This window comes from Borostomias antarcticus (genome assembly GCF_949987555.1).
Source record: "Borostomias antarcticus genome assembly, chromosome: 29".
NCBI classification, from domain to species: domain Eukaryota; kingdom Metazoa; phylum Chordata; class Actinopteri; order Stomiiformes; family Stomiidae; genus Borostomias; species Borostomias antarcticus.
Genome location: NC_140262.1, coordinates 881,482 through 897,680, shown reverse-complemented (window position 1 = coordinate 897,680; position 16,199 = coordinate 881,482). Strand labels below are relative to the sequence as shown.

General features: G+C 50.2%; 1 protein-coding gene across 1 annotated transcript in view; it reads right to left on the bottom strand.

Moving 5' to 3' along the window:
* Positions 1–15,764, bottom strand: part of LOC311326818 (serine/threonine-protein kinase tousled-like 2) — a 32,206-nt gene extending 16,442 nt beyond the window's left edge. Inside the window, exons 1-8 of the mRNA XM_084459791.1 lie at positions 15,602–15,764; positions 13,444–13,526; positions 8,513–8,584; positions 7,267–7,336; positions 3,880–3,923; positions 2,560–2,670; positions 1,222–1,314; positions 469–579 (exon numbers count right to left, since the gene is read on the bottom strand). Of these exons, the coding sequence (XP_084315917.1) occupies positions 469–579; positions 1,222–1,314; positions 2,560–2,670; positions 3,880–3,923; positions 7,267–7,336; positions 8,513–8,584; positions 13,444–13,524 (582 nt within the window). The 5' untranslated portion in view covers positions 13,525–13,526; positions 15,602–15,764. The remainder of the gene's footprint in view (positions 1–468; positions 580–1,221; positions 1,315–2,559; positions 2,671–3,879; positions 3,924–7,266; positions 7,337–8,512; positions 8,585–13,443; positions 13,527–15,601) is intronic.
* Positions 15,765–16,199: the final 435 nt, after the last annotated feature.

Here is a 16,199-nt window from a genome sequence, read left to right as displayed (position 1 = left end):
GGATCACTTTGATAACAGATTTGTCTCAATTAGATCATTTTTGAATTTGAAACCAAAGTTCAAAAAGTTAGTCGCACAGAAACGGACATTTGAGATCATCTAACTTCCGTAGTTTGACGTATTTCCGACGCAAACAAGCTATGAGGGTGGGACATATGTTTAGAGGAATTTGATTGGAACATTGACAAGTGGACGGGTTTTAAGAACTTTAGACAGATTCGATAGAAGGAGAGCGTTGATTGACGGGTGGATGTCCTGAGATTATTGGCCTAAAATCTATTTACATTCTATACTTTGATATAAGATTACAATAAAAGTAGAATTTTGTAATTCTCGTCTACATCGTTGAATAGGTGAACACTATGACCAATTATGTGAACCAAAATGGGACAGAATGCTTTTTTCTTTTCTGTGCGACTTTAAGGCAGGCACACATACACACACACACACACACACACACACACACACCTTCTGGACGAGCAGCTTCTTGCTCATGGTCACACACTTGTTGAGGCGTTCCTTGTAGCGCTCCAGCACCCTCTGCTGCTCGTCCACCTGGCGCCTCAGGTCACAGTTCGCCTGAGAAAATAAACAAACAAACAAACAAAACATCATTCCATCTGTTCAGTACAAACATAAAGGGTAGCGCCATGTGAAGGGCTTCATTGTTAAGCCCTGATGAAGTCACATGGCTGGAACATGTTGGCGTGTTTATGAACTGGCCCCTTACTAAAGCATTTCATCAAATAAAAAGAGTGCCTTGGATTCACAGCTTTTGTGGAATTGTATATTTCCCTGTTAACCAAACAGCACCTTCTCATCGCCTGGCTTCCCCTGCCTAAGAACGCACAGCCCTCCTATCGGTTTTACACACCTACCTTTGAAAACGGACGACTTGAAATACTATTTGCAAATACTTGATCTGGTTCACCCGCAAAAATGAGTCAGTGTCAAGAGTTCAACCTAGAGGTGAATAATGCACACCGCCAAAACTAGGTCACACTGTGCGCTGGGCTGCAGATTTGAAACTGATGACAAAATATTATTTTCTAAGCAAGTCGTCTATATGAGATTATTTTCTTAATATGAGTAAATCATGGATGATGTTTATTTTCTTAATATGAGTAAATCATGGATGATGTTTATTTTCTTAATAGTAGTAAATCATGGATGTTTATTTTCTTAATATGAGTAAATCTTGGATGATGTTTATTTTCTTACCCTCAGTAAGTCGTCTATCCTGCCCTCCTTCTTCTCCAGGTCGGAGCTCTTGTTGTTCTCCAGGGCCGTCAGCATCTCTATCGTCAGCTCTGACTGAAAGAGAGACACAGGTGAGACACAGGTGAGACACAGGCCTCTGACTGAGAGAGACACACAGGTGAGACACAGGCCACTGACTGAGAGAGACACACAGGAGAGACACAGGTGAGACGCAGGCCTCTGACTGAGAGAGAGACACAGGTGAGACTCAGGTGAGACACAGGCCTCTGACTGAGAGAGACACACAGGTGAGACTCAGGTGAAACACAGGCCTCTGACTGAGAGAGACACACAGGTGAGACTCAGGTGAGACACAGGCCTCTGACTGAGAGAGAGACACAGGTGAGACTCAGGTGAGACACAGGCCTCTGACTGAGAGAGAGACACAGGAGAGACTCAGGTGAGACACAGGCCTCTGACTGAGAGAGACACACAGGTGAGACTCAGGTGAAACACAGGCCTCTGACTGAGAGAGACACACAGGTGAGACTCAGGTGAGACACAGGCCTCTGACTGAGAGAGAGAGACACAGGAGAGACACAGGCCTCTGACTGAGAGAGAGAGACACAGGAGAGACACAGGCCTCTGACTGAGAGAGACACAGGAGAGACTCAGGAGAGACACAGGAGAGACTCAGGAGAGACACAGGCCTCTGACTGAGAGACACACAGGAGAGACTCAGGTGAGACACAGGCCTCTGACTGAGAGAGACACACAGGAGAGACTCAGGCCTCTGACAGAGAGAGACACAGGTGAGACACAGGCCTCTGACTGAGAGAGACACACAGGAGAGACTCAGGCCTCTGACTGAGAGAGAGACACAGGTGAGACAGGTGAAACACAGGCCTCTGAGAGAGAGAGACACAGGAGAGACCCAGGTGAGACACAGGCACCCTTCCTTTCACAGTTACAATACACAGCCTAGCAAAACTCAAAATGTACGGCAACAACTTCATTCAATTTGTGCTCTGTTTTTTTACTGCTGCGAAATCAATTACGGACGAATAATGTTTTACTACTACTACTACTGGGTGTGACTGGACCTATTGCATGTAGCGCAATCAATAGTAGAATCAAGAGTTCAACGTTTCCATTACTTTCAGTGTAGCAAAGTAACAAAACTCTCCTGAAGTGGCCGCGATTTAAAGACAAGATTCTCCTCCAGCGGGGGATAGTGGCAGGACAACGGGGTGTCGACAGTGCGGTCGGGCGGAGCTGATCCAGGCCAGGGGGGGGGGGGGGGGCATCTGTGTGCCCGCGCAGGGGAGCAGCCTGACGGGGCAGAGAGCAGCCGCTTACCTGGGTGGCTTTGTGACAGACTGGGAAGGGCGGCGCTGGCTTCAGGGAGGAGGAAGAGGAGGAGGGGTCTGTGTGAGCCGAGCCTATGGAGGAGGGACTGCCCTGCTGGACCTGACCCAGAGAGAGAGAGAGAGAGGGAGAGAGGGAGGGGGAGAGAGAGAGAGAGAGAGAGAGAGAGGGAGGGAGGGGGAGAGAGAGAGAGAGGGAGAGAGAGAGAGAGAGAGAGAGAGAGAGGGAGACAGAGAGAGAGAGAAAGAGGGAGGGGGAGAGAGAGAGAGAGAAAGAGGGAGGGGGAGAGAGAGAGAGAGAGGGAGGGGGAGGAGGATAGACGAGGGGCGGGGGGGGGAGGGGGGGGGGCGTGGACAGACAAAGAGAGCAGGAGAGATTGAACAAAATAAACAGTATGTGATAAAGCAATGCCGAGAGGGAATATGACATTTGGAGTGGATAGATAAATAAGATACAAATATGTTGTTGACCAAACTTTATTATGGAGGCTATTTTACAACGTGCACACGAGAATATGCATCCTTCTCGAGCACCATCTCTGACGGTGTGTACATGACGCATTCTGCAGGCAGCAGGAACACCTCAGCTCCAGAGGGAAGACACTGACACAGTCTCCATGGAGGATAACCACAGTCGCCACGCCAAAGAAACATGAGACGCAGCGCAAGTTAGCAGTTGGTGGAGCTAGGATGCAAGGATGCAAGTTAATTTTGTTGTATAGCAGCAGCAGAGAGAGAGAGACATAAAGAGAGAGTGAGACAGACAGAGAGAGAGAGAGAGAGAGAGACAGAGTGAGAGGGGGAGAGACAGAGAGGGAGAGAGAGAGGGAGAGAGAGAGCTCACTGGTACTGGAGGGTTAGAGAGGGAGAGAGAGAGAGAGAGGGGGGGAGGGAGGGGGAAAGAATGAGAGTGAGAGAGAGAGAGAAAGAGGGAGAATGAGAGGACGAGAGAACGAGAGAGAAAGAGAGAAGGGGGAGAGAGATAATGAGAGAGGGAGAGCGAGAGAGCAAGAGAAGAGTACTGCAGAGAAAGAGAGAGGGAATGAGACAGGGGGGCGGCAAAGAGAGAAAGAGAGAGAGAGATGGGGGGTGGCAGAGTGAATGATGAGAGAGAGAGAGAGAGAGAGAGAGAGAGGAGGAACGGCCCATTTAAGAGGTCATCCACAGACTCTCGGAGGAATGGCGGTGCAAGCGAAGCGAAGGCTGTGTCAGCAGACGGCGTTTTGAACGGGTGTGGTGGTGTTTGACAGGCAGGTAAGAGACGCGCCGCAGAGCGAGGCAGGTGCATGCGTGGGCGCCACGCTTCACTCACCTCGAAGTAGTCGCTGATTTTGTGCCCTCTTGCCCCTCCCTTCCCTAGACAAGAGAGGAGAACATGTGAGGTTCCAGAGTACCTCTCCGTGTGGAACCGGGTTCAGAACCGGGTTCAGATCAAGACCTCATCTCCTGAGACTCAGACCAGCCATGGTTTCCCAACATGCATCTTCATTCATCCGACGCTTCAGACAGTCAAGGAACATCTAACAGTCATTCAACAGACACCGAACACCTGGTCTGATACCAATGGACAAGACCAAGACAACCCGAGCTGAGACATTTGACTCCCAAGTTTTTTATGTTTTACGAGACGGATGTTATAAAACTGGTGTCGTGGACGTGTTTCTGAGCCTGGCTGAACTGTACTTGAGAGTCTGAAGGTTAGAGGGTAGAAGGGTAGAGGGGTAGAGGGGTAGAAGGGTACAGGGTAGAAGGGTAGAAGGGTAGAGGGTAGAAGGGTAGAGGGCAGAAGGGTAGAGGGTAGAGGGGTAGAAGGGTAGAAGGGTAGAAGGGTAGAAGGGTAGAAGGGTAGAGGGTAGAAGGGTAGAGGGGTAGAAGGGTAGAGGGGTAGAAGGGTAAAGGGTAGAAGGGTAGAGGGGTAGAGGGTAGAGGGTAGAAGGGTAGAAGGGTAGAGGGGTAGAGGGTAGAAGGGTAGAGGGTAGAAGGGTAGAGGTGTAGAGGGTAGAAGGGTAGAGGGTAGAAGGGTAGAAGGGTAGAGGGTAGAAGGTAGAAGGTAGAAGGGTAGAGGGGTAGAGGGTAGAAGGGTAGAGGGGTAGAAGGGTAGAGGGGTAGAGGGTAGAAGGGTAGAGGGGTAGAAGGGTAGAGGGTAGAAGGATAGAAGGGTAGAGGGTAGAAGGGTAGAAGGGTAGAAGAGTAGAAGGGTAGAAGGGTAGAAGAGTAGAAGGGTAGAGGGGTAGAGGGTAGAAGGGTAGAGGGTAGAAGGGTAGAGGGGTAGAAGGGTAGGGGGGTAGAAGGGTAGAAGGGTAGAGGGGTAGAGGGTAGAAGGGTAGAGGGGTAGAAGGGTAGAAGGGTAGAGGGTAGAGGGTAGAAGGGTAGAGGGGTAGAAGGGTAGAAGGGTAGAGGGTAGAAGGGTAGAGGGTAGAAGGGTAGAGGGTAGAAGGGTAGAAGGTTAGAGGGTAGAAGGGTAGAAGGGTAGAGGGTAGAAGGGTAGAGGGGTAGAAGGTTAGAGAGGTAGAAGGGTAGAGGGTAGAAGGGTAGAAGGGTAGAAGGGTAGAGAGGTAGAAGGGTAGAGGGTAGAAGGGTAGAGGGTAGAAGGGTAGAAGGGTAGAGGGTTAGAGGGTAGAAGGGTAGAGGGTAGAAGGGTAGAGGGGTAGAAGGGTAGAGGGTAGAGGGTAGAGGGTAGAAGGGTAGAGGGTAGAAGGGTAGAGGGTAGAAGGGTAGAGAGTAGAAGGGTAGAAGGGTAGAAGGGTAGAGGATAGAAGGGTAGAGGGTAGAAGGGTAGAGGGGTAGAAGGGTAGAAGGGTAGAGGATAGAAGGGTAGAGGGTAGAAGGGTAGAGGGTAGAAGGGTAGAGGGGTAGAGGGTAGAAGGGTAGAAGGGTAGAGGGTAGAAGGGTAGAGGGTAGAAGGGTAGAGAGGTAGAGGGGTAGAAGGGTAGAAGGGTAGAGGGGTAGAGAGTAGAAGGGTAGAGGGGTAGAAGGGTAGAGGGTAGAAGGGTAGAGGGTAGAAGGGTAGAGGGTAGAAGGGTAGAGGGGTAGAGGGTAGAAGGGTAGAGGATAGAAGGGTAGAGGGTAGAGGGTAGAAGGGTAGAGGATAGAAGGGTAGAGGGTAGAGGGTAGAAGGGTAGAAGGGTAGAAGGGTAGAGGGTAGAAGGGTAGAGGGTAGAAGGGTAGAGGGGTAGAGGGTAGAAGGGTAGAGGGTAGAATGGTAGAGGGTAGAAGGGTAGAGGGGTAGAGGGTAGAAGGGTAGAGGGGTAGAGGGTAGAGGGTAGAAGGGTAGAGGGTAGAAGGGTAGAGGGGTAGAGGGTAGAGGGTAGAAGGGTAGCGGGTAGAAGGGTAGAAGGGTAGAGGGTAGAGGGGTAGAGGGTAGAAGGGTAGAAGGGTAGAGGGGTAGAGGGGTAGAGGGTAGAGGGGTAGAAGGGTAGAGGGTAGAAGGGTAGAAGGGTAGAGGGTAGAAGGGTAGAGGGTAGAAGGTAGAAGGGTAGAGGGGTAGAAGGGTAGAGGTGTTGAAGGGTAGAAGGGTAGAAGGGTAGAAGGGTAGAAGGTAGAAGGGTAGAAGGTTAGAGGGGTAGAGGGGTAGAAGGGTAGAGGGTAGAAGGGTAGAAGGGTAGAGGGGTAGAGGGGTAGAGGGTAGAAGGGTAGAGGGGTAGAGGGTAGAGGGGTAGAGGGTAGAGGGGTAGAAGGGTAGAGGGTAGAAGGGTAGAGGGTAGAAGGGTAGAGGGTAGAAGGGTAGAGGGGTAGAGGGTAGAAGGGTAGAGGGGTAGAGGGTAGAAGGGTAGAGGGTAGAGGGTAGAAGGGTAGAGGGTAGAGGGTAGAGGGGTAGAGGGTAGAAGGGTAGAGGGTAGAAGGGTAGAAGGGTAGAAGGGTAGAGGGTAGAAGGGTAGAGGGTAGAAGGGTAGAGGGTAGAAGGGTAGAGGGTAGAGGGTAGAAGGGTAGAGGGTAGAAGGGTAGAGGGTAGAGGGGTAGAAGGGTAGAAGGGTAGAGGGTAGAGGGTAGAGGGGTAGAGGGTAGAAGGGTAGAAGGGTAGAAGGGTAGAGAGAAGAGGGGTAGAGGGTAGAAGGGTAGAGGGGTAGAGGGTAGAAGGGTAGAGGGTAGAGGGTAGAAGGGTAGAAGGGTAGAGGGTAGAGGGTAGAGGGTAGAAGGGTAGAAGGGTAGAGGGGTAGAGGGTAGAAGGGTAGAAGGGTAGAGGGGTAGAAGGGTAGAGGGTAGAATGGTAGAAGGGTAGAGGGTAGAATGGTAGAAGGGTAGAGTGTAGAAGGTAGAGGGGTAGAGGGGTAGAGGGGTAGAAGGGTAGAAGGGTAGAGGGGTAGAGGGGTAGAGGGTAGAAGGGTAGAAGGGTAGAAGGGTAGAGTGTAGAAGGTAGAGGGGTAGAGGGTAGAAGGGTAGAGGGTAGAGGGTAGAGGGGTAAGGGTAGAGGGGTAGAGGGTAGAGGGGTAAGGGTAGAAGGGTAGAAGGGTAGAGGGTAGAAGGGTAGAGGGGTAGAAGGGTAGAAGGGTAGAGGGTAGAGGGTAGAGGGGTAGAGGGTAGAGGGGTAGAAGGGTAGAGGGGTAGAAGGGTAGAGGGGTAGAAGGGTAGAGGGGTAGAGGGGTAGAAGGGTAGAGGGTAGAAGGGTAGAAGGGTAGAAGGTTAGAAGGGTAGAAGGGTAGAAGGGTAGAGGGGTAGAAGGGTAGAGGGGTAGAGGGTGGCGTGAGGACCGCTGACTCACCCTGGCTGCTGTCATGAGGCTCCCCTTTCCTCTTTCTCCGTCTCTGGTCGTTGGACTTCTTCTCTGCCGTCTGGAGGAACACGCGGACAACAGCGTTGGACAAAGACATTTCATTCTATCGCTTGTTTTTACCATATTATGGGAGGAGAATCAGAATCAGGCTTATTGCCAAGTAGCTTTTCTCATAAGAGGACTTTGCTTTGGTCTGATGGTGCATAACTATCAACAAAGTGCAAAGACAAGACAACAGTGATGCAAAATACAACAACAAAGTAGCAAATACAATTCTATACAATACGATCTACAATAGTGTACAAAATAATACAGCAATAAAATAATACAGCTCTTGAGTAATTGGTACCCGTATGATGTACACACACTAGGAGACATAAACAAACTTGAATCCAAAGCACTTTGAGTAAAGCGTCACACCCTCAGTGACTGGTTGCAGCAGATCACCAAACTGGTTCTGTCAACGTTATTCGAATTCTCTGACAAATCACATCGCAATAAAAATGTCTGTTCGCTCCATGAGCTCAAGTGAAACGGGTTGCCAGGTTCTCTTCTCTGGAGCCTCTATGCTGAGACGTACCTTCTGTACCTGACTGTTACTTTCCACCCCGCCATGTTCTGTCTGTCTGTCTCCCTCTGTAGCTCTGCAGCAGGGCCAATCCCCACTCTGTTCGCTGCACCTGCTGCCAATCATCGTTAACCTGGCTCTGCCTGTACCAATCAGGACGCTCCTCTGGAAGATAGAAGCTGTGTGGTTGCTGCTACTCGCTCTCTGTTCATTGGGAGCGCTTGCTCTGAACCATTCCCCTACTTGTGTGAATGTGTGGTTGTGTGTGTAGTCCAGGCCCTGGGGAAGGTAAGACTATACACCGCTACATGCAGGTGGAAATTATGTATAGACACATTATGTTAGGGGTGGTTGCCAAGTGTGTATTTTTGGTTAGAGCAGTGAGATGGGCAGTCTTTTGTTTGGTTGAATAGTCCGTCAGCCAATCTTTTGTTCGAGCTCTGGTTTGTTACTTGTATTCCTTCGATAACATCCGTGTCCCTTGGCCTCTTCACCTAGTGGTGTCTTTGGTTGTGTGTTAATACTTACCTGAATATGTTCATAGCACTTCTCTCGTCTATTTCTATAATAACACCTTGTTTGCATCTCCACCGCTGTCTGATCTTGCTTATTTACATGCTCAACACCTTTCAACCCAGTCACTTAATTTAAATGTGTTCTCCTGACCTCCAGCTCCTTGTCACTCAGCGATCCCACGCTGCACAGACTCTGGTTGGATGACTCGCTGTGGCCCGGACCCTGGGGAGAGGACGAGACGATGGGAGACGGCATTAGTTGTCATGTCAAACAGTAGTTTACACTTCCAATTGTTGTGTGCAACGCTCAAGAAAATGACTTTGTGGCTACCTGGCCATTTAAGAATTGATCGGCAAATAAGGTTTTGTTTTAGCATGACTCCATAATTGGACCCTAACTAAACATGGCCCTCAAAGAGCCCATAGGGTTTGTAAAGCGACCCAGGACCTTGGTCACATCCAGTATGACCTTAGCCTGCTAAACCAAACTCATCGCAGTCTGGACTTTCACCCTCCCAGACCGATTTGAGTTTTCCAAGAAAATGGGGCACCAATCAGGAGACTGCACTTTAACTGCTGTTCCGCCCCCAGTCCCTGATTGGTTCCCGTAGATGATGCAAAATACAGGAGTACCCTAGTAGTAGAACAGTAATGGCCATCCCATTCTGGTCTAATAAAAATAAAACTATAAGAACAGTAATGGCAACTCCCGAAGCAACGAGCGGTAACGTTAACGTTAGAAGAATAAACAGCCATAAGTGAAGTTATTGCAGAAATAGACTCAATAACAACAATTATAGAAGAACAAAGAGCACTAGCAGTTTCTCAGCGGAAAAGACGTTTTCAACGCTCGTCTGACTGGATTTGGCAATCTATTTGGGTATCCATGTTTTGTTATGCTGATGGCTGTTATGCTGATGGCTGTAGGAGTTTGTTTGTCAAGGCAAGTACTCCCGCCCAAATGAAGAATAATACTCCCGCACACACTTTCTCTGCTTTTAATCTGCCAACGTTTCTGTTAGACCTTCATCAGGACGGTCCTGAGTCCTCCCGCCCACTCAGATCACTCTGGGCGGCTCAAAGTCCAGACTCATTTGTCCCCCCTCGATGAGTGGTTTACCAGGCTAGTATGACCTCTCATCCGTTCTCCTAGCTGTGTGTGTTACTGTGGTTGATGACCTCTCATCCGTTCTCCTAGCTGTGTGTGTTACTGTGGTTAATGACCTCTCATCCGTTCTCCTAGCTGTGTGTGTTACTGTGGTTGATGACCTCATCCGTTCTCCTAGCTGTGTGTTACTGTGGTTGATGACCTCATCCGTTCTCCTAGCTGTGTGTTACTGTGGTTGATGACCTCATCCGTTCTCCTAGCTGTGTGTTACTGTGGTTGATGACCTCATCCGTTCTCCTAGCTGTGTGTGTTACTGTGGTTGATGACCTCATCCGTTCTCCTAGCTGTGTGTTACTGTGGTTGATGACCTCATCCGTTCTCCTAGCTGTGTGTGTTACTGTGGTTGATGACCTCATCCGTTCTCCTAGCTGTGTGTTACTGTGGTTGATGACCTCATCCGTTCTCCTAGCTGTGTGTTACTGTGGTTGATGACCTCATCCGTTCTCCTAGCTGTGTGTTACTGTGGTTGATGACCTCATCCGTTCTCCTAGCTGTGTGTGTTACTGTGGTTGATGACCTCATCCGTTCTCCTAGCTGTGTGTTCCTGTGGTTGATGACCTCATCCGTTCTCCTAGCTGTGTGTGTTACTGTGGTTGATGACGTCTCATCCGTTCTCCTAGCTGTGTGTGTTACTGTGGTTGATGACCTCATCCGTTCTCCTAGCTGTGTGTGTTACTGTGGTTGATGACCTCATCCGTTCTCCTAGCTGTGTGTATTACTGTGGTTGATGACCTCATCCGTTCTCCTAGCTGTGTGTTACTGTGGTTGATGACCTCATCCGTTCTCCTAGCTGTGTGTGTTACTGTGGTTGATGACCTCATCCGTTCTCCTAGCTGTGTGTTACTGTGGTTGATGACCTCATCCGTTCTCCTAGCTGTGTGTTACTGTGGTTGATGACCTCATCCGTTCTCCTAGCTGTGTGTGTTACTGTGGTTGATGACCTCATCCGTTCTCCTAGCTGTGTGTTCCTGTGGTTGATGACCTCATCCGTTCTCCTAGCTGTGTGTGTTACTGTGGTTGATGACCTCATCCGTTCTCCTAGCTGTGTGTGTTACTGTGGTTGATGACCTCATCCGTTCTCCTAGCTGTGTGTTACTGTGGTTGATGACCTCATCCGTTCTCCTAGCTGTGTGTTACTGTGGTTGATGACCTCATCCGTTCTCCTAGCTGTGTTACTGTGGTTGATGACCTCATCCGTTCTCCTAGCTGTGTGTGATGACCTCTCATCCGTTCTCCTAGCTGTGTTACTGTGGTTGATGACCTCATCCGTTCTCCTAGCTGTGTAACTGTGGTTGATGACCTCATCCGTTCTCCTAGCTGTGTGTTACTGTGGTTGATGACCTCATCCGTTCTCCTAGCTGTGTGTGTTACTGTGGTTGATGACCTCATCCGTTCTCCTAGCTGTGCGTGTTACTGTGGTTGATGACCTCTCATCCGTTCTCCTAGCTGTATGTTCCTGTGGTTGATGACCTCATCCGTTCTCCTAGCTGTGTGTGTTACTGTGGTTGATGACCTCATCCGTTCTCCTAGCTGTGTGTTCCTGTGGTTGATGACCTCATCCGTTCTCCTAGCTGTGTGTGTTACTGTGGTTGATGACCTCATCCGTTCTCCTAGCTGTGTGTGTTACTGTGGTTGATGACCTCATCCGTTCTCCTAGCTGTGTGTGTTACTGTGGTTGATGACCTCATCCGTTCTCCTAGCTGTGTGTGTTACTGTGGTTGATGACCTCATCCGTTCTCCTAGCTGTGTGTTACTGTGGTTGATGACGGTCTGCAGGGCGCTCTGCTGCACCTGAGACTGATGATGACTGATAAGCCGCAGACTGGGCCTGGCTGCCAGGACTGCCTGCTCAAGGTCGCACAGGACACACACACACACACACACACTCACTCTCTGTTTCACTCTCAAACACGCACAGATAGATTGTACACTAGAACACACACCAGCTCTACCATTGGTCACACACAAACAAGCACACTTTCAGCGCCATTAATACACACACACCTTCCCTCGGACACAGGGGAACACTCACGCCATTTGTACACGCAGGCTGTCTCTAGCCAACGCCACCTAGGCGGTTGGTTTCAAAGCTCACCGGGGGCGCCTGCTCTCCCGGGGGGGGGGGGGGGCCGCCATTTTCTCCCCCGCCGCCAAACAGCTCAACAACACCCCGGCCTGGCAAGCTGCCCGCGGGCCCCAGCGCCGCAACACTACTGTTTTCATTGTCAGAGATCGCAGCGGCCCATTCCGCACAGCGGCGTGAAAACAGCCCGTTCCCATCTACGCTGAGACGGGGGGTGGCCTCGGATCAAATATGATCTCAAAAGGAGAGAACAGAACTTGGGATAGGTCTTGTTTTTAGAGGGTGTAACCTAAACCTACACGGGTGTTATTTCGGAAAAAAGTAACCGGTGATGCAACACCTCAAAGAAAATAAATACATGTTTGATTTGCATAGTGTACGCACGGTCAGGCGTTTGGGAGAAACTGCTGCGTCATTGTGGTAGGACCAAGGACTGGGATGACAGGAAGAGGAAGATGGGTCATGGATCTCCCGACAGGATACGCAGTGGGGATTTGGGCCAGTCACTACAGGTTTACGAGCGCACTAATCTACCCCCCCGTGTTCCACATCTAGGACACTGTCAGGTCCTACAAGGGCAAAATGGGGGATTGGGATTGTTCTGTGCTGAGAAGAACCTTTTAGAAGTTAGCAGCGACTAGGCAAAATATAGCCTACTCCCAATATAGCTTATGCGGCATGAACAAGTGAACATAAAGGGCCGAGCCTGGGTCTCAAAATGGAAGCAGGCTATCAATCAGTCCGGTCAACAAAGCTTGCACGTCTGTGTAATGTGCTCTGATGACGTATCAGCTTCGACAGAAAGAGGCTACTTTGTGCATTGTTGTGGAACCACCGCATTCCCCATCAGGTAAAAGAGGCCCTGGAGGAAGGTCCAACCAAGGCGGTGCTCTTTTGGACAACTGCCTAAACTGACCAATCCAAGAACACAAAAGCATCTTGAGTCTTGTGCTAGGAGGACAGTAAACATCCAGAGTGCAGCACCAGAGACTAACAAAGCAGCACAGGAAACGTCCCAGAATCTCTCCATCTGAACCTTCTACCAACACCCGAAGGAAGTGAGCACTTTGCCAGCCTAATTGTCGCGGAGGTCGTATGCTGAAGAGTGAATTATGGGCATAGCTCCGCCTACTTTTAACTAGAATTAGAATGAACAAGGGCATATATGACGACAGATCTGCTTTCTGGAATGATAATGCATCCCATTCAGCATACAGAGTAAGGCTGTTGGCTACTAGACAGGCAGCAGGGCGGGCAGACAGACAGGCAGCAGGGCTACTAGACAGGCAGCAGGGAGGACAGACAGGCAGCAGGGCGGACAGACAGGCAGCAGGGCGGACAGACAGGCAGCAGGGCGGACAGACAGGCGGCAGGGCGGACAGACAGGCAGCAGGGCGGACAGACAGGCGGCAGGGCGGACAGACAGGCGGCAGGGCGGACGGCAGGGCGGACAGACGGGCGGCAGGGCGGACAGACGGGCAGCAGGGAGGACAGACGGGCAGCAGGGCGGACAGACAGGCAGCAGGGCGGACAGACAGGCAGCAGGGCGTACAGACAGGCAGCAGGGCGGACAGACAGGCAGCAGGGCGGACAGACAGGCAGCAGGGCGGACAGACAGGCAGCAGGGCGGACAGACAGGCAGCAGGGGGGACAGACAGGCGGCAGACGGGCAGCAGGGCGTACAAACAGGCGGCAGGGCGTACAGACAGGCGGCAGGGCGGACAGACAGACAGGCAGCAGGGCGGACAGACAGGCAGCAGGGCGGACAGACGGGCAGCAGGGCGGACAGACGGGCAGCAGAGCAGACAGACAGGCAGCAGGGCGGACAGACCTTGGCCACTCCTACTCCGGTGAAGCGAGCCTCAAGCAGCTCTTGCCTCCGTGGGTCCAGGCTGTGCAGTTCCTCCATCATGTCTGAAGGGGAAGGAAAACGAGTGAATTGGTTACTACTACTACTACAATATGTTTCAGCCTCACATTCCAGTCTAATTCAGTAGAAGCCGTGCAAGCGTTTTCGAAAACACGGGCCAATGTAACAGGAGACACGGTTGCCCTGAACAACACTGACTTCGGGGTTTCTATTGTATCATTATTACACACCGGGACCACAGCAGTCAATGCTTAGTTAGTACCAGTAGGGCTGCTACTCTTTCATAGTTTGGGCATGTATGGCTGGGCATTGAATGCAGAAACGAGGTAGGTAGTAGGAAGTCACTTCCCAGGATAGCACTAGTAGACAAGCTCCTTATCATAATTGACACAAAATGATTCAATTCATATCCCAAAGCAATAGCCTCATTTTTATAGAAATGTACTACAATAGATAACCCAAATCATGACATAATGGGACGTTTAAGGTGTCTGTTGACAAGACGCCTGGCTAATCATCCTTAGAGGAGCTCTTAGGCGACACTGCTAACCTGGAATCTAATCATCCACTGACTATCTCTGCTCCGAGACGACAGAGGACCAGGACATGAATCACATATCTGATCTATCTCTGATCTGAGACGACAGAGGGCCAGGACATGAATCACATATCTGATCTATCTCTGATCTGAGACGACAGAGGACCAGGACATGAATCACATATCTGATCTATCTCTGATCTGAGACGACAGAGGACCAGGACATGAATCACATATCTGATCTATCTCTGATCTGAGACGACAGAGGACCAGGACATGAATCACATATCTGATCTATCTCTGATCTGAGACGACAGAGGACCAGGACATGAATCACATATCTGATCTATCTCTGATCTGAGATGACAGAGGGACAGGACATGAATCACATATCTGATCTATCTCTGATCTGAGACGACAGAGGACCAGGACATGAATCACATATCTGATCTATCTCTGCTCTGAGACGACAGAGGACCAGGACATGAATCACATATCTGATCTGGCACAGTTAAACACCACACTAGACATCCATCACATGACTAAAGGGATGGGTCCCACCTGAACGGTGAACAATGGGCTTTCAACAGGACTTGTGGAGCAATAGGCTGCTGGTAAACAACTGATGAGAAGACTTTGTAGTTATCTAACGTTGAGTCACATGTTGGTCAAGGGGTCTAGTGCTAGATGTATAAACATATACGTCCAAAAGCATATCAATACATAATGGGGATGCAATTATGAGTGTTGAAATGGCATAAAATGTACATAATAATGAATGACAACGTTTGCTAAGCTTTATAACCCTATGACAACTACAGCTAATAAACTTGATAAGACTAATAAACTTGATAGACTATCTGGTAGTAACGTTAGTTCTAGCTACATTAATACTGCTTCCTTCTGTTACTATTGATGCTAGTTAGTAACCTTTCGAAACTATCAATAGTATACTAGCAATAGTACACTAGACTATTTATAGTTTCTAAACAGTGCGTACGAGTTAAGGTTAATGCACACAACATGTTGAGGTTTTGAGTATATTTACGTTTTGCGATGATCAGCTGTAAACTAGCTAGTGAGAAGCCACCTAAGGACAGCTAGCATGCTAGCTAACAGCTAGTTCTGTTCTGGGTTGTGATAAACACTCCAAATAATAGTATGCTATCTAGTATGCATGCTAGATGGGACTAGGTTAGCTAGACAGCAGCAGACCCAAACAACTCAGTTACATATCTAGCCTGCATTCCCCAATCAAAGTTGTCCGAAACAAACTGGGTTGGGGTTCAAAGCACAGAGGTTAGCATGCTAGGCTAGCTAGCTAACCATACTCACTGGTCAAGGTGTCAGTCTTCCTTGCTGTGCTAGCGGGTACTAGCTAGCGGAGCGTACTAGACTACTAGACTAGCTCACTAAGGCTAGCAGGCTACTTGCTAGCACACTAACAAGACAACAGCAACTCAACTTGGTTCACACTAAACAGCTAGTCTGTTAGCTAGCAGAACAGGAGCTAGTACCCGTTAGCACTAGGCTAACTCATCCAACAAGCTAATGTTCGCTAGCTAGTAGATGTGAGACTACCTGGTCCTCAGGGGGTTTATTTGGTTCTTCTCAGATGGTCGGTGTCTCTTTGTCTCTCCAAAGACCAGATAATGTCTACAGACGGGTTCAGATCAGCATGGTCGGTGTTGAAAGAAGACGCAAAGAGAGAGAAATATCTCCATGATGGCTAACCTGTTAGCTAGCCTGCGAATCTGACCATGGACGCTTGCGAGGCCGGGAGGATCCTCGGGGGTTCACCCCCCCTAGCCCCTGCACAGCCTAGCCCCTGCACAGCCTAGCCCCTGCACAGTCTAGCCCCTGCTCAGCCTAGCCCCTGCACAGCCTAGCCCCTGCACAGTCTAGTCCCTGCACAGCCTAGCCCCTGCACAGCCTAGCCCCTGCACACCCCCGCCTAGCCCCTGCACAGTCTAGCCCCTACACAGCCTAGCCCCTACACAGCCTAGCCCCTGCACAGCCTAGCCCCTGCACACCCCCGCCTAGCCCCTGCACAGCCTAGCCCCTGCACACCCCCGCCTAGCCCCTGCCCAGCCTAGCCCCTGCACAGCCTAGCCCCTGCACAGCCCCGCCTAGCCCCTGCTCAGCCTAGCCCCTGCACAGCCTAGCCCCTGCACAGCCT